General features: G+C 42.8%; 2 protein-coding genes across 2 annotated transcripts in view; one reads left to right on the forward strand and one right to left on the reverse strand.

Moving 5' to 3' along the window:
• Positions 1–4,281, reverse strand: part of GTF2E1 (general transcription factor IIE subunit 1) — a 58,592-nt gene extending 54,311 nt beyond the window's left edge. Inside the window, exon 1 of the mRNA XM_071559910.1 lies at positions 4,198–4,281. The gene's annotated coding sequence lies outside the window, so the exon portion shown is untranslated. The remainder of the gene's footprint in view (positions 1–4,197) is intronic.
• Positions 4,282–4,493: 212 nt separating this feature from the next.
• RABL3 (RAB, member of RAS oncogene family like 3) lies at positions 4,494–16,627 on the forward strand. The gene is made up of 8 exons (XM_071559925.1): positions 4,494–4,574; positions 4,750–4,841; positions 6,279–6,408; positions 9,300–9,414; positions 10,978–11,128; positions 11,782–11,853; positions 13,227–13,265; positions 15,857–16,627. The coding sequence occupies exons 1-8, from the start codon at positions 4,529–4,531 to the stop codon at positions 15,920–15,922; spliced, it is 711 nt and encodes a 236-aa protein (XP_071416026.1). The 5' UTR covers positions 4,494–4,528; the 3' UTR covers positions 15,923–16,627.
• The last annotated feature ends 1,632 nt before the right edge of the window (positions 16,628–18,259 follow it).

Genomic DNA, 18,259 nt, shown 5'->3' on the forward strand with positions numbered 1-18,259 from the left:
TTTATTAAAAGAGACAGCTGCTGGGGCATTGTTCTGGGTAATTCTGTGAATACAGTTCAGTGTATGGCTATGGGAGGAGAGGAGACCTGTCTGTGTTAACACAGTAGGACAGCAAACCTAAATACACATTTGCTGTTGGGTTTTTTTAATTGTTCTAAATGAAAGAATTAATATTGATGAGGCTATGAAAGGCAAGACTGGAAAAAAAAAAGAGACCTACAGTTACACAAAACTATCCAATCTGTTGGATGAAGAAACTCAGGGTACATTCTGCAAAATGCAGATTGTACCTTGGGTAAGCAAAATGTTTGAGGCAAAGGCCTTCAGCACAGCCAGAGATGTCAGAAAGGAAATCAGGAGGGAAAGAAGTGACTGCAAAAAACACATTCAGTGTGATAGGACCAAAGACCACATAGAAGCCAGAAATCCCACAGAGCAAATATTCCCACTGATCAGGACTTTCCTGACACATCATCAAAGCAACTGAACTCTTCTTCTCTATGTACAAAGATTTCAAAAATTCTTCTGTGAACTCAAACTGAAATTGTGCTAATGATGCTAGATCTGTTTTTCTTAATGCTTTTCCTGACTAAAATTGAGACAAAAAGTGTTAAAAATGTGATGCCTAGAAGCCACAATATAGATGAAACTAGTACTGAAAATTATGAAAGACTAAGCCAGTGAATTAGCATGAATTTTTATCCAATACTGCAAATGAACATCATCTTCCTTTAACATGTACTTTTGTGAATTGTTTTAATTTTACCTCAGAAAATGTAAACATCCTATTCTTATACTATTCTTATATTTGACACAGTAAACATTTTAAAAGCAGGATCTTGAAAAAGGAAGTAGATTGCCCTTCAGACTCATTTGGGTATACAAATCCTCTATCACAATCAAAGCTCTTTTGGAGAATAAATTGGAGGTTTGCCTGTGAACTTGGGCAATCAGACACACTGTTAACACTTGGCCAGGTGCTTCCTGTGCTTCCCACATATAACTTACATTGTTAATGCTCTTTTCCACAAAATCTTTGAGATCAGCTTTTGTTTGGAAAATGTTTCTGTAGAGGCCTGATACAGTTTCTACGAAGAGAGTTCCTCCCCTGTAAATGTGGCAAGAACAAACTTCCTCAATCCAGAGTATGTCACAACCCACTTCAGCAGTCACTTTCAACACCAGATCCCAGTTTTGCAGTCTCTCACTCTTAACAAAATTAAAAATTCTGCCTTCCACAAGATGATGAGGTTAAGCTGACAGGAGTGATTCTGAATCTTCCTGAGAACAGGGAAAGAAGGCACAAATTCCAGAACTTTGGTGGGAAAACATGCCATCAGCATTTGAAATGTCTGTACAATGTAAACTCAGCAATACTCATCCTCTCCAGAAAACAGCACAGAATCCTCCATTTTCTGGGTTTGCCTTTACTTGCTTTTCTCTGCACTGAGTGGTCTGGGATAATGTTCCTATTATCCAGAACTGCCTTTATCCCACATCAGTTGCAAGGCTGGCATTTTATGGAGAGTCCACTGAATTTCATTCCTGAACAGTTCAGGCACAGTGCTGCTCAACCTTCTTCCTGCACATCCTGATGAGAAATTGTGTATTTTCATTGTGAGATCTGCTCCAAAGCATCAGAGCAGAAAAGAACAATCTGCTTTCACTGAAATCCCACCTTGTTGGCATTCCACAAACTGAAACCAAGAGGTCCCAGGTACCAAAGGGTTTGCTTCATTAAGGATGAAAGTTGTGCTGCAACTGCACACAGGGAGGCCAAGGGGCCTGGCTGAAATCAGGGCATTTTCCCCTAATTTCACATGTAAAGATAAATGAGCAAGGCAGGCTCAAGGTGTGATTCTCAATCACATTCATAATCTTAACCTAACACACACAATAGCCAGGTGTCAGGAAATTAAAGGGCTATCTGTGTGCATGTATACAAGCTGATGAAATATTCAGAAGTACTTCAAAAGCACATTGAAGTACTTGTTACAGTCATTGCTATCACTTGTTACAGTCATTGTTATCACTGTAAATGATAACAAACATTTAAATGATAACATTTAAATTAAACATTTACAGTGGTAGCTCTAGAAAAAATGGAGCACAGTATTTAGGGAAGGCCAAACTTAGTGGCTACAACAGTGAAGGTACAATTTTCTGCTGCAGTTTAAGTCAAATTACACCTTCCCTCCCATAGTTTTATTTTCCTTCCTTGCCTTTAGCCACAGCCCCCACCCTTCTCTGCTAATTCTGGCAGCTCATTAATCTTGTAGCAATGCAAATCAAGCTGATAAAAAGTGAAGAACCAACATGCCAAAGCAAAAAAAGTGAGGCACTTCAGAGAGGGCAAGCAGGAAAAGTGCAAGGAATGAATCATTTCTGTTCCCAGACTGGAGCCAAGACAAAGCAGAGAAAAGAAAGCATGGCTAAGGATGTGGATGAGGAAGCTTGTGATGTAAAGCCACTAGGACATGCTAACCATGGACACCAGAACCTCTTACAATTTAGTCCAACCCCAACGTGTACCAGCTGAATATTTGTTATTCTGGTGATGTGTCAGCACTCACCCTTACATAATGAGGTTCTAGGGTATAGGGGTTTGTTCAAAGAGAAAAAACATTATTTCCCATATAAATATTAAGCCTAGGAAGTCACAATTGCACTGAAGCACACTGGGCTTAACCCCAGCATTCCTTTTCAAGTTTCAGACAGGAAGAAAGAAGCAATTGCTTTTCATGTTCTGGATTCAGTAAGACCTGGAACACCTCACTTCTCGTCAGGATAGATACTGTGAGTGGTATTGCCAGACCTTTGTGAATTCCAGAGAGACAATGTAAAATTATGGATCAGGTCCAGAATAGTTTTAGTGCCTTGGAGTGCAGCAAGTGTGTATATACTGTGATATGAGCAATAAAGAAACAAACTAAATAGCAGGATACCAGAATCGCTTTAATTGACGTAGTTTCTTGTTCAGAATTCCCTAAAGCATCCCGTGAGAAAGCAAAAGCTTCTCTCAGGAAACGGAAGGCAGGAATGCAACTCCCATCATGCCTCCTGGCTCCCAGAAAGGAATGTGCTCCTCTCCCAAATACTTGGCTCTGCCCTGCCTCATGCCTGCTCTGGCACTCGCAGGACCTTCTGTGTACCAATTTACAGCACTAAAACGCAGAAAAATACATTTCCTTTCTTTTCTTCCCCCCTTTTTACTGTTTTTCAACTGCTTAATGAGCCAATGAAGAAGTCTGCTGAGCAATAGAACCAGCAGGTATGAGTGGATGACACTGCACTGGAACAGGTGAACGAAGAAACTCCACTTTTTAAGGAAGAAAAACACTAAACCACCTATACTTCCTAAAAATGTACTTTAGCTCTGCTCTGCTGAACACCCTTTTCAGGATGCCAACGCTCCTCATTCCTTCTGAGCCACTTGGAATGGCACAAGAGTCACAGCCGGGCCCATTTACCATCCCCAGCTCCGTTCCACTGGGATGTGATTTCGCCTCCCAGGGAATCAGCAAGGTTGGGATGCCAGGAGAAAACCAATGTACAAAAAAACCAACAAAAAAAAACCCAAAAAAAGCAAAAAGAACCAAAAGCCTCTATAAAAACACCAACATCCCCCTAAGGAAAAAAAAACCCAACAAAAAGCAATCAACCAGCAAAAACCCAACCAAACAACCCCCACCACCTTTCCGATCTGGAGAAGCGAATGGTGTTTGAGCACAGCCCACAGCCAGACCGGGCAAATAGGAATGAGCTTGATGTGCCACTCAGCTACTCCTCAGGGGTCCATAATCCTGCATCTTCCTTCAAATTACAAACTGCAGAAATTATGACAGCAGACTAAGCTTTAAGGGTAAGCAAAGGGGAGAGCCCTCCATGCTCCTGCACAGCTTCCCGTTCCCTACCCACTTTTAATGCGCTGAGGTTTAAACACCGGAGTGCGCTGGCTTCTGTAGGACACGAGGAGCTCAGCAGCACCTCCTAAAACGCCAAACCACACCAGACAAAGAGGGAGCCCCCACGGACAGCGCGGGGGGCGGCGGCCGCTGCTCCGGAGCCAGGACGAGGAGGGGGCCCAGACGGACGCACCGTGCGGGGAGCAGGGCCCCGCCGGCCGCCCTGCGGCACCCAAGCGCCGGGCCGGGGGCCTGGGCAGGCCCCACGCCGCTCCCCGGGGCCGGCACTGACCTGGCGCCGCTTCCAGCTCTTCCCGGCTCCGGGCGGCGCTTCCAGCGGCTCCGCCACGCGCGTCACGGCCGCGCGACACGGAGGCGGCACGGGCGCGCCTGCGCGGCCCCGCCCGGCGCGCCACTCAGTAGCGAGAGCGACAGGCAAGCCAGCCAATCGTATCCCCGCCAGCCCTGCTGCCCTCCCGCCCCCGCGCGAGCTGGACCAATCAAAAGTGAGAGCCGCTCCTCCGGCGCGAGAGACAGCCAATAGAATGAGAGAAGCGGGCGGAGTGCGCGCTGCGATTGGCGAACGCCTCGGTGGCCGCGAGTTGTTACTGGGCAGGGTAAAGATGGCAGCTCTGGACAGGGTCAAGGTGCTGGTACTGGGCGACTCCGGTGAGTCCCTGTCCCTGTGCCCGGGGCCGCTCCCGGGGACCCACTCCTCGCCCCTTCCCTGGCACCGCCGAGGGGCCGGGAGCCGCCCGCGCTCACTCAGGGCTGCTCCCGACCTCTCCGCCCATAACCCCGGCGCCGCCTCCCAGCAGCGTTCTCTCTCTCTGTGCACTTGCAGGTGTTGGGAAATCTTCACTCGTTCACCTGTTGTGCCACAACCAGGTGCTGGGAAACCCCTCCTGGACAGTGGGCTGCTCCGTGGATGTGCGAGTAGGTGTCGAGCCCGGCCTGTGGGTACCCCTGAGCCCCAGGTGTGCGGGAAGCCTCTGTTGCTCTATTTACATTACTCACCGCCCCGCAGAGGGCTGTGCTTTGGTGGTGTGATGTGTCAGGCAGCGTCAAACGGGGGCCAGGCAGCTGTGCGAGCGGGCTGGGACCCTCCCGGGGTGTCGCACAGGCTGTTTGTCACTCGTGGCCTGTCCCTGCGGCAGCGGCTGCGGGCGGGTCACAGGGCACAGGGTAAGTCAGAGGCACAGAATGCAAACCACGCTGCCCTCAGAAACAGGCACTGCACAGGAATGTGGGCAGCTAAACATACTGGGGATAAAAAGCTCCTTGTTGTGGATGCTGACTGACCATAGGGTTGCTTCTCCTCCTCACTGCATGACCTGCTGTCAGAGGAATGAGGATACTCATCCAGCAGTTTTTTGGCCCAACCTACAGCCCTCATGGGACATTGATAAATGCTTTTTTGCTTCACCACTCTCTGCCGCATTCTCCTTGAAGTGCATTGCCCTGGATTAGGAATATATTTCCAAAATTTGGGAAATGCCATTCCTCTTTGACTCTGGAGCAAAACCACCAGTCAGACTTAGAGGCAAAAGCTGTTGGTTGATTAATTCAGTCGAGATGTCATTGAGTATTTGGAGAGGAAAAGATGTGGTCAGTTGGAATCTGATATGGTCACCTGTGTTAATATTTCTACAGTGCTACAAGGTGGGTTTCAACAACTCTAAGAAGTCAAGACCTTCATTTTTCATTTGACTTAGCAACATGCTATTTCCAAGCACACCACGAGGCATTAGGTTTGTTAATGTATGTATGGCCAGACTCCATGAACGCAGATTTGGGCAGGGCTCTCCCCACGTGCCCTTCCAGCCTGCGCAGTGGATGTTTTAGGTGAGGCACAGCGTGCACAGAACTGGCCCCACTGTTTCAGTCCTGAGGTCCATTTGCCACGGCCGAGCGAGCTTGGACAGTGACAGGGAAGTCCTCAGGACTGTCACAGCACCTGGTACTAACTGGGGCTAACCCTGCTGAGCATCCGAGATGTGACGGGATGGGATGTCAGGGAGGCATTGAACTGCCAGGGGACAGTCCCACTGAAACTGGAACTCAGGTCCTTGGGATTCAGAGTCCAGAGTGCTCTCCTTTACACCACAGGACTGCCCAGGTTTGTTAATACTGAAGTAGAAAGAACACTCCCTGCTTACTCACCAAGCTTCATCTCATATAGGAACTGTGTGTCCAGTGGCTGCTGCTTTACTCATTCCATCTCTCTTCCACTGGAGAGATTTGAAATGGTGTCATCATAAGAATTTACAAATTTTTATCCAAGTGCAATGATCCTTCCCAGCTGAATGTCTTAAGTGTTGTGTGGATTAACTCCTGTGAGTTGGTGCTGTGATTATGTGAATTTTTCATCAGATCCATGACTACAAAGAAGGGACTCCAGAAGAGAAGACCTACTACATTGAGCTGTGGGATGTTGGAGGTTCAGTGGGGAGTGCCACCAGTGTGAAAAGCACACGAGCAGTATTCTATAACTTGCTGAACGGTGAGTTTGCTTGGTGTACACCTGGTTTTATTACTGTTACTGTTAAGAGCTGTCTCTTGGTTTTGGGGCAGGTTTCCACATAGCCTGGCTGAGGGCCATATTGTTCTGTTTTCTGATTTAACAGGAAAAAATACCTGGTAAGATTCATAGGCAGAATTTCATGGATTCTGTTTTGAACTGGAAAGATACGTTAGGCAAAGCTGTGCAGATGAGCTTCACCAGCCTTTCACTTCAGTCTTGTGCAGCTGGCACAGCAGGGAGTCTTTGAAGGTGCAGCGGTATCCCTTCCAGCTACACTTGCAGACATCAAGGTCACCTTCACTCTTCCAGGCCTTGTATACTGCAAAAATATGAGTTATATCTTCTTGTCTGTTGAGTTGCAAAACCTACAGCAGAGAAATGATTATCTGAGTTTATATGAACTTTGATAGTTGCTCCTACCCTGGTAAATTTGAACTGTCTCCCATAAAGCTCCTGATAACCATCTTGCCTGTTCTCATTTAGTTTACCAGATCATTTTTGAGAATTGAATCTTGCAACTTGATGCATATATAGAAAGTAGTATTTTATGCCTTCTGTTATTGACTTAAGGTCCTATTAGTTCAAATGTACCACTAAAAAGAGCAAATAAGATACTATGAACATAATGCAGTATGTCAGTCGTTCCTATTTGGCATCCAACTACAGTTCACTAAAGGTAGATGAATGTCAGGTTTACAACTCCCTGTGAAAATCTGTTTCAGATGTTCTGGGTTTTTTTTCCGCTTTTCTTGTTCCCAATCATTTGAAGGCCTTTCAGTAACATGTTAAACCATGCAATAAAGATTTTTGGTCTGTGATTAACCAGTTCTTTCTTCCTCCTTTCCCAGGAGGAGCACTGTGTGTAGGTATCTTTTGCTTATATTGTAACCATCCCTCTTGTAAGTAAGGCTTGAGCTGGATTGTACCCTCAAAGCAACCTTCTTTAGGGTATGAAAAAATTGGATTTGTTTTTGACACCAAATCCACAGTATGCGAGTGAGTGTGGGTCAGACTTGGAAATATCCTAGAACAGCCCATTTAGGAAATTAAATCCTGAACTGAATTATAATTGATGACATTATTAAAATAGTTATTTATCTCCACTGCCCAAAATGTATTATTAGGCAGCTCGCATATGAAAAGTGTTGACTTTGGTAGTTAACCTTGGCTCTTGTTTCTTTCATTAGATTAATTTCTCCATTAGAGCTTGTCTCACAAATTGCCTCAAGTTGACCTGTTTTAAGAAGAGAAGATGAACGTGTTCCTTCTGCCTGACTGCTTGTGCTTTCTGTGCTTTCAGTGGTCTGAAAACCTGAGATGGAAAGACATTTAATGTTTGGTTGTGGCAGCACCTGTGCAGGCTGTGGGGCTGTGGGGAACAGTTTGGTTTTGGACTGACCACAGATACTCTGCTTTGGTGAGCCACCCTCTGGTGTGGGGACTGTGATAATGAGGACAAGGACTAGGAGTAAGGCTTTGGCTTGCAGACCTTCGTGTGGGAGGAACATTTCCTTGAGTCCTGCCTGCTCCTCTTGGGTGTTGACACAGTCTTTTGCTGCTGGTGCAAATAACTGTGCAGGTTTTAGGTGTCACAGATAAGGAAATGAATGACCAATCAGAAACATAACTGGGGGAGAGTGTCTGGAGGTGGAGTGTGTTTCTCACAGGTTACACATCAATGCCTCTGAATCTGTTGCTGTAGGCCAAGTTATGTTGTATCAGGCATCTTATCCCTACACAGAGGGTGGACACAGAGTTGCCTCTTTCTGCTGTTACTGAGGTAATTGCTTTGAAATAGGTTGTGATACTCTGGGAACTCTCATAGGAGAATATGCACAGTCATATGGGGTAGTGGAAAATGTTTATGGAAATATGGTTTGTTCTTGGTGTGTGCAGAGGGTGGCACCTTTGGGAGTTGAGGTGAAAGTTCAAATTACAAAGTTTTTTCCACTTGTAGGCTGTGTTTTAAGAATGAATCCTGATATGAGGAGTATAATTCCATTTTGTCCTTCAATTAATGATAGTTTGAAGTCTAGAGAAAGTGGGAACATTCCACATATCGCAGAAGGTGTGAATAAATAGAAGAAATTTACTAGCACGAGTTGGTAATTGAGTGAGGAACTGTGGTTACCAGGAGTGGGTGTCTGTTAATAGCACAGCTGGGAACTTTGTCTCTATCTCAGAGTTTACATTTTGAAGGCTCTTGGTAATGAAAAATGCTAGTAGCTTAATCTTAAATACAAGAAATCTTATTAATTCATGTTTCTACCAGGAAAGATCCTAAAACAGCCCATTAGGAGATGAAATCTTGAACTTTTGGATCTGAATTATAATGTTGGTGAACTGTGAAAGTTTATTACTATCTGTTTCCTCTTTGGATACATCTCTAAGTATGTAGCATTAATTCTTGAAAATGTGCAAAAGCAATAGTGGTCTCTAAACTCTTTGAAACAAATTAAAAACCTTTGGAGTTCTTAGTTGTTGTGACAAAAAGTTAATTATGTTTACCAGTTAGGTAAAACAGAGAAAGGCTAAATTCTCTGCTGCAGTAATACAGAATTTGAGTATCATTAGAAACAGAGCAGAATCAGGGAATGCCTGGGAGCCTTTTGCGGATTATACCCTGAGGTGGCTGTTTATTTCCTCCTTTCACAAGATTTTTCTCTTAGCTCTTACCCAGTTCCTGATAAGCAGCTTTAAAAAACCTGTTGCATCCTGATATTTTCAGCCTTATTATTCACTGTAACTGAACTGGTTATACATCCCTTTCTTCATTCTCAGCTATCTGGGAACCTGCAGATGTCATTTGGGTAAGATAGGAAAAAATATGTATCATTAAATAGCATCTTGCTGTCTTCCCTTCACTCTAGGGATAATTTTAGTGCATGACTTAACCAACAAGAAATCATCCCAGAATTTGTATCGCTGGTCTTTGGAAGCGCTCAACAGAGATGTCGCTCCGACAGGAGTTCTCGTGACAAATGGGTGAGTGTGAAACATGTGCAGAGTTAAGACACAGTAATTCCAAGCTGTTATGGAAGTCTTTGTTCATCCCTAAGGCTCTCTGGAGTCCACATGAAACTAGATGTGGCTAGCCTTCTAAGAAAGAGAGAAAAAATGGGTAATATCAAAGAAAGTTGCTGTTCTTTTTGTTTTATTCTGCCGGTCAGGCCTTTCTGACAGGAGATTCCCAAACTGTGTGGCAGAGACCTTGCTTTAAGGGGAAAGATGTTTGCTGCATCCTTCATTTGCTTGAGGCTTCTGTTAAAGTGGGTCCAGTCTCTGATTCCTGAGGACTTCTTTGTCTGTACTGAGCTGTGTCCTTTTACAGGAAATGTCATGGGGTGACATGTTTCTGTTCCAGAAGACTTTCTTTCCATGCACCAAGACTGCAAAAGGTCACCTCATAAATTTTGGGTTGGTTGATGGGGGAATTACTTCAGGAACATGGCTGAAAGAGCTTAGAAAACTCTGCTTAAACCGCATGTTCATAATTTGCTGTCCAACATCTTGTCAAGTATTTCCTGCTGTACCTCTGTGCTCCCGTTACACATGTAGTCAAGGAGGTCTTAAGATCATTGATAAACCTCACACATGAGCAGGAAGGCAATAATAAGGAGTAGCTTTTTATGGGAAAAATATCAATTGTTCCTCTGCCTGTGCTGGTACACAGGTGTTTCTGTAGACACATAGGAGGTGAGAAAGAGGATTTGCATTGTACAAACTGCAAAATCTCCAGTTTTTCCACAGACAGGTCCTTCACACTTGTTTAAATTTTCAAAAGCTTAACTTCTGTTGAGGACAGGTTCTCAGCCACTAGCAATTGTTTGGTCGAGTTGTTGCTGTTGGTTGTAAAACTACTTCCTAAGAAGCTTGGTTTAGGTAAAAATGAAAGACAAGTGATTATCCTGGCTGAGAATGATTGAAACGTGGATTTATGATGACATTTAATTGCAATGGTTTTTTTTATATTTTAAAGGCTATATTTGATCATTATTCATAGCTGAATCAAGACTTATTGGAATTCAGCTTATAAGTGGCTACCTTTACTTGAATGTAGAAGAATTCATTACTTGACACCATGCAATTGTTGTTACAACCCTCTTTTTTCACACATGGGAAGGGGTGGTGTTTCACAGGTGCAATTTATTTCATTGTCCCTCCTTAAAAAGTGTATATATGTAGGGCCTTTAGTTGTTCAGAGATGCCAACTCCCTTCTCCTTCTCTGGTGGCTGCATGTGCTTGGTATAATGCTGGAGTTCCTGTTTCTTTCCTGCTCTGTTAGCATTTCTTCTGTCGTTCATCTGTGCTGAGAAGAAATCCAGCTCATGTGGTTTCTTTTCTCTTTGCTTTCGACTCCTGTGTGGTGACTTAGATACAGAAACCCTTCTTTAATTGACAGATATGGAACATTCTCACTTAGATAAATAATGACCCCTAAGAAATGAATGACCTTTTTTTGAAAGGGACAGGGGAGCTGATGGTGCCTCTGTGCCCACTTACATGGCCATTGCTCCACTCAGGGCTATGTTTGTTTCCCTCATCAGTGACTATGACCGTGAACAGTTTGCTGATAACCAGATTCCACTGCTGGTAATAGGAACTAAGCTGGATCAGATCCCAGAAACCAAGCGGAATGAAGTTTTGACCAGAACAGCTTTCTTGGCTGAGGATTTCAACGCTGGAGAGATAAATTTGGTTAGTATCCTTGTCACCAGTGTTGTTTTTCTTTTATATGGGAGCGAGTCCAACTTTTAGTAAGTAAAGATGCTGTGACAAAAATGGACTTCTGGAGATTTTTTTGGTAGTGCCAGAGTCATGCACATTTTGTTTGGCTGTACCCCTTGCTTGATGGAACAGTCATCTTTGCTTCACTACAGGGAGGTGTAGCAGGGGCTAAATAAGGTCACTGAAGCTTAGAATTGAAAGTTTGAATTTAAATTTTCTTTTTCCTGTTCATAATTCTGACACAGGTTGTTTTTGAATGAAACATCAATGTCACTTTATATAGATATATGGGTGTAAAAATAGGCATGTGCTGTGTGAATGCTTGTATACACACATATGCATTCACACACACATGATCTCACATGTAGCATGTACAAATCATTATCTGACTGAATGGCAGGTGGTGGAAGGAAGATGTGGAGCACACAGGGGGCTCCTTAGAATTCTGCAGTTGATTAACAGAACAGAAGTTGGCCTTTTCTCTCAAGTGACTTTGGAGCAGAAATCAGGAGATACACTGTTTTCTGTGGCTGATGGAGTGTGTCAGGGGAAAGGGTATGTGTGTGACTTCCTTGTGTTGATTTCCTTGTGCTTGGTTTGTTGTTGTCCTCTGCGTGTTCTAGGATTGCACCAATCCTCGTTACCTGGCTGCAGGTTCATCCAATGCTGTCAAACTAAGCAGGTTTTTTGATAAGGTAAGTCGATTAAATGATGTTTTATCATCCCCTGTTTCAAACACTGTCTTGTAATTTGAACGTGAACAACAATTAGCTGCTCCTTTCATGTTCTACTTTTTTAGTTGGGTCAAGCCAGGTGTGGGGAGGCCAAAGATTGGTCTGTTTCTGGAACCCTGAAGAAAGGAGCTGATCTGCTTTAAGATTTGATTCTTGATCTGCGTGGTGCAATGAAAAAGAACTCACAAGTGTACAAAGACACTCAGCATATGCTTTTGAAGTCATCTGGTAGGCCAGAGAGGTTGCAGCACTCTGAGCCAGTAATGTGGGGACTTACAAGATTATGGTTAGCTCTGTTGATCCTGGTTAAAGCAACCTTTAGGAATGAAGAAATTGGGCATATTGCTCTCCCTTCCTGAAAAAGAGAACATCAAGATCCGTTGTGAAAGTGACAGAAGGAATGCTCTGGTTTATGCATCCATCCCCTGGACAAAGATAGCATAGTGGAGCTACAGTGTAGTACAGTGTAGTGGAACTACTATACCTGAGGAGAGGGAATGGGAAGACTGATGCAGAGACACCCAGACTATCACCTCCATTACCCTGAAGGGCTGACTAAATTAAGTGTGTTGAAGTTGAGGATAACACAGACTTTCTAAGTAATGCCTAAGGATTTTAATGTGTATTTTGTAGATTTTCATGTAGTTATAGAAGTTAAATGAGTTTTTCTACGTTTCTCACATTTTAGATGGTATTTAGCAGTTACTGAACACTTTCTCACACATTCCTGATATTGTGTTAGACACGCATTACCAAGGACAAGCTGTTTTGAGGAACACCTGCAAGAACTCCAACTGAGACAATAAGATAGCTTGTAGTCAGAACAGGAGAGTTAGGTCAGAGCCCTTGGAGGGGCTCCAAGGGGCAGTTCTGAGGAGTTCTGAGGTTGCCACCAGGGGAAGATGGTATATGGGTTGGTTGTGGTTATTAAATATGTTAATTACTGAAAGTTACAAAAACTGTAGCATCTCTCTGACATGCGTGTGCAGACTTTTATTGCGCACCTGGAAGCTTCTAATAAAGGGACTACTTTATCTATCTATCCATCCATCTATCCTGTCCTATCCATCCATCCATCTATCCTGTCCTATCCATCCATCCATCTATCCTATCCATCCATCCATCCATCCATCCATCCATCCATCCATCCATCTCCACTGATACTGTCTTGAAAGTCTTTTGCAGGATTAGACATGATAAGGATGGACCAAGTGGTATGGGTTAGACCTTGCCCCAGTTATCCATGAGTTTCAGTGCTCATGTGTGTAGTGTTGGTTGGAATCTGAGGTTATGCATGTGCTGTGCAAGCTAAGATCCTTCTCTGTTGTTCCCAGGTCATAGAGAAGAGATACTTCTTAAGAGATGGCAATCAGGTTTGTCATTTTTACTCCTTTTTTGTTTCATTTCTCCCTGTGTGATGTGAACTGCTGACACAATCCTCTTTAAAACATGGGCTTCATGCAACTTGAGCGATAATCTGTGCTGGTAATTGAGTTCTTACATCTGTGGGATCAATGCTGATTTGGAGAGACAGAAAAATGGCTGACTTTTGTCACCCTAACTATTGGAATGTGATTGACAGTGAAATACTTAAGTATGCTAATATAATAGTAGTTGCAAGAGTGAGGTAAAATGGGCAAATGTGATTTCTTTCAGCTCTGTCAGCTTCAGGCTGCTTGGTTGCAGATTTAGGCCAGAAATGCCATCTGGAAGGCCAATAAAAAGGCTTTTTTTTGCACGACGGGAACTGCATTGTTTTGTCTTGTGCAGGTAGTTTCCATAAACCCAGTGGAGCCACAAGAAAAATGGCAGCATGATACTGGCTTGTAATTAATTCCTAAATTACTGATTTAAATGTTTCCAGCACAGCTGGTGAAGAAGTAGCAAAATGACTTCCGGTTTGGGCAGGCCACTTCAACTTTTTGTGGCCCCCACCTCCCCCCAGAGAGTGGTGAGGCTACACTTATCAGGTCTGTCAGGTACTTGCAAATTACCATGAATAGCATCCCTGAAATACAGTCAAATGTATCATTAGAGGTAGCTGTGCTGAAAGCCCCTCAGGGAGAGCAGGGAAAAAATAGTCACAAATTACAAAATGCTTCCTTTCTTCATGTGTTTTTTTAGTGCCTTTTAAAAATAAACTTGCTTTTGCCTCTTCCAGTTCTGCATGACATATTGTTTCCTCCCCTCTCCCCTCCTCTCCACATTCTAGTGAAAGGAAGTTTCCCTTTCATGGGGATAACAACTTAATGCAGAAATCTGCTTGTGTGCTGGTTGTCCTTGATGCATGACATAAGATTTTTGTTATTTGATCATATTTAGTGGCTAGCCAAGGATTAACTATGTATTCCTTATGGCTGTGTGCCAAAGATTACAGCCTGCTGATAGCTATTGTCATCTGCTTCACTGACAAGAGCTCAAAAGCTTAAACCAAATCTTAAGTAGGGGACAGTCATGTTTAAAGAGAAAAATCCAAATTGGGAACGGATAACCTCTTAATGTTACTATTTGAAATTATCTACTTAACATAACTCTTACCAACGTCTTTGTGGGTTTTCTACAATAGGTCGCTTCAGTCATTCATGTTTTGAGGTATTTCTATTATAGACTTCTTCAGTATGAAAAGGATGATGTTTCAAATTGTTCATAGCTATGACTTCAATCAGATCTCTGATAAATAAATGTTACTCTTAATTAGCAACTTTGATATAAAACATGCTAAAGCAGGTAACTTTTACCTATGGTCCAGCTGCTTATTAGTTATAATTATTGCAATTTTTCTTTTTAAATTCTCAACACAGTTTTCCTGAGATGAATCTTTGTGCAAAATCTGCCTGATTTTTTGCTTTAGACATGATTGCTTTTGAGTAAAACAATCTCAGTGAATACCTTGCATATGTGTTTGAGTTTTGGGCCTGAAAACCCCAACAAAATTAATTTGTGAAGTTCTTAGTGGACTTTTCTTTTGGCAAAGCTCTTTGGCTTTCCCAGTTTACCAATGAAGTTTGTAACCTGAGGAGTCTGCTTTGGATTATAAATTACATTTTTGTCCCACACCATCCACACATGCCCATGTTCTCCTGGCATGATCTGTAGTGCTGGGTTGACACCTTCCATTTCGATATACTGTATTTCCTATCAAAGTATGAAATTGTTTTGGGAGGATGTGTTCGCTGGGTCGGCTCTTTCTGCTTGTGGGTAGCTAGTAGGTTAAAGTTACTCTGGACTATAATCAGTTTTATGATGCCAACAGGACAGATATTTTATGCAGCATTAGAAAGCAGCACATTGCTTTTTTGAGGGGATTCACGGATGCATTGGATTAAAAATCTGTCCAAAGCATTACTGAGGCAAAGAAGGTTCTGTTGGTGTCTGGGAGATTTTCTTTGTAAACATCTATTGTCACAGTGTAAGCAGTATCTACAGATGGGCTGCAAAAGCAGGAGTGCTAATCCTTCATATTGTTGCAACCATTTCTATGCTGACAGTTTTCTTAAGACTTTTCAGCAGTTGATAAAACTGTGCTTTCAACTGCCAGTGAAGTGCTGCTGTCCCAGGTTTGAAAGCATAAAGCCTCCACAGCTCTTTAATAGGACTTGATTATACTGTTTTATAGTTTTTTTAATGAATGGAGGAAAAATTCTTGTATGCATTTGAATCTGGAGGGAAATACAGACTTTGAAATCTGTAATTAACTAGTTTAGGATTTGCCTGAGAAATGAAGGCTTTCATTGTAACCCTTGCCAAAAAGCCTTAAGGAGCACCATAGAACAAATGAGCCATACTCAAGTTGTGCAGTGTTTAATTAATGGTGCTCCTCTAGCAGCAGGCTGAATCATTGTAGTCCTGACTCTGGAGATGGCGTGGAAGAGGATATGGAAGTTGGCTTGGCAACAGGCACTCCTGTGTGCTAGAGGGAGCTCATGCTGATTCTGACATGACAACTTATCTTCCCTGTCTCTAGATTCCTGGCTTCTCTGAAAGGAAAAGGTTTGGAGGAGGAACACTGAAGAGCCTTCATTATGATTGAACACTGAAGAAGTGGAAGATGACTTGTCTGAGTTCCTAATGACATTCCCATTCTGACTGGATGCTCAGAGACAATGATGCTTATGTCAAGCAGAGTAAAATGATATTACAGCTGGCTAGCCTGCTGAAGCTGCTATTGTTGGAGAAGATTTGAAGAAGGATTTCCAGAAACCTGGAGTCTTTTTTAGGATTGCAGGCTGTCTGGATATATGAGAACAGTTGGGGAAAGTGTGCAATGAACTGAATGTCTCTCACTGCTGTGGAAAACATACACAGCACGTATACGTGACATCTTTGTCTCCATCTTGGAAAACTTACAGACAGTCTTTGCAATGAATTGCATTCTTTTTACCTCTAAAGGAAAGGTGACGCTGAGTGGGCTTCTCATTTACTGTAAAGTGAACAAAATGTAAGGATGGGTAAAGAGTGGTCTGGAAAATAGTAGAATGCCTTCATTAAATGAATGGTGTTGTCTCACCTGGAACACATTGTTCATCCTACTCAAAAAGGAGAAAAGAAAGGCAAGGTATGACAAAGAGATTTGAAGCCTTAAAAGGAGAAAATCATTAGCAGAAAACAAATGGTATTAATTCTGCTGCTTAAATTGAACTTGTTTACTTGGAGAGGACAAAGTGAATCAGGTTCTTCTGTTTATGTTTTCAAAACTGATTCTTTATAATAAATTAAAAGGCAATGCTTTGAAAACTGGTGGAAAAGGTATGTTTTTATACAGCGCTTATTTGGAACAAATGTGGCATGGTCTTACTGAGCCTGAGGGCTTAGTGGATTCAAAAAACATGAAATGTAAGCACATCCTCTGAATTAGAATGAGCAGAAATTTTGAAGAGATACAAAGCTGTGCAAAAAGTAGGTACTGAGCATGATTAAAAGGGAAGTTCTGTGATACAGATGTTTCCTTTACATATTTAGCACTAAGGATAAGGGAGACTTGACCTGGTCTGATCTACTGTGCAAGTTGTTGTCTCCTAAATAGCCCAAGCTTTACACAGTTTCTCACTTCCCCAGAATGATGTGGAGTGGTAAAAGCCTGATTTATCACAGTTTCTTCTTTCACCTCCTTCCTTACAGCCACCTCTAATGGTTAAGCCTCTGACAAAGGCTAACTGAGGGCTGGAGTTAGATATAAATAGAAATTAATAATAAATGGGGAGCGAAGAAAGTAAAATACTGGTGTGCAATTGACAGGGAGCAGAGTTCTGCAGAGTCCAGATTACCTCTGCCTGCAGCTCTTCTAGCAGCTGCTCGGAAATAAATGGAAAACTGACTATTGCTGCTAATCAGGAACTAAACTGACAGCTAGGTGCACCAGTCAAACTTACTAAAAATATGGATACTTTGCTTTTCCTTAGGGCATTTCCAGAAAGGTCTTGGAACATTCGTAAACATGAGTGCGGTAAGTTTTTAGATGCCTGTACCAAATAGGTTCTTAGGTTACATTTAATTTACAACCAGAAAAAATAAGGTACCAAAATAATAGTAAATAACCCATGTCTGAGCTATGCAGCTCATGACAGCACCAATGTCTCTCTGTGATCCTTTGACAACAAAAGCTGGGATTATTTTCTCAAGGTCAGTGCTGTCTAAGGGTAACTGAATCTGGTCTCTCTCAGCTTCCTAAGGAACTGCAGAGCAGAAGAAGCAAGGTAGCACTATTTCTTCCTACACCCTGTGGCTGCTTTAGGAGAACTGGAAGTGTTGCAGAGTAAGGGAGGACTTTTAGTGTAAGATCCCGCGTTAATAAATGCTTGCACAGGTATTCAATTTGGAGGCAGGAGCTTTCCAAAGTATCAAAATAATCAAAAAGTAATATAATCAAAAAGGAACATAGCTCAGCATACTTTAAGGGTGGCCAAAACCACCCTACAAACTTGTGTGTTTCAGAATGGGCCTCTAGTACGGAGTAAGCATCTCATTTGTTTAGATCTCAGCAGTTAACCACAATTAGGTATATTTTTTCCTTTTAGGACAAGGTAGTGTTTATTGGAGTTGTGCGTGTTGATGTTATATTTATTTTTACAGGAAGTCCTGGCTCCTTGTCAGAAGCAGGAGTGTGTGAGCAGGCAGAGTTAGTTACATTGCTTTTTCCACGTTACCTGTGTCAGCTGCCCAACAAAGGTTCACCTCCAAGCCTGGGGCTGTGACACCAGACAACTTGCCTGTGTCACGCTCATTCTTAATGAGTTTTACTTTTCTTTTCTCTGTGCACACCCCCCCTGCCATGCCCTCTGGCCTTTCTGTCTGCATTGCTCCTGTCTGCCCATACCTCCATTCTTTGTTCCTCCAGCTCCCTTTCTCCCAATTTCTGTCCCTTTGTCTC

The sequence above is a fragment of the Pithys albifrons genome, chromosome 1, assembly GCF_047495875.1.
Source record: "Pithys albifrons albifrons isolate INPA30051 chromosome 1, PitAlb_v1, whole genome shotgun sequence".
NCBI classification, from domain to species: domain Eukaryota; kingdom Metazoa; phylum Chordata; class Aves; order Passeriformes; family Thamnophilidae; genus Pithys; species Pithys albifrons.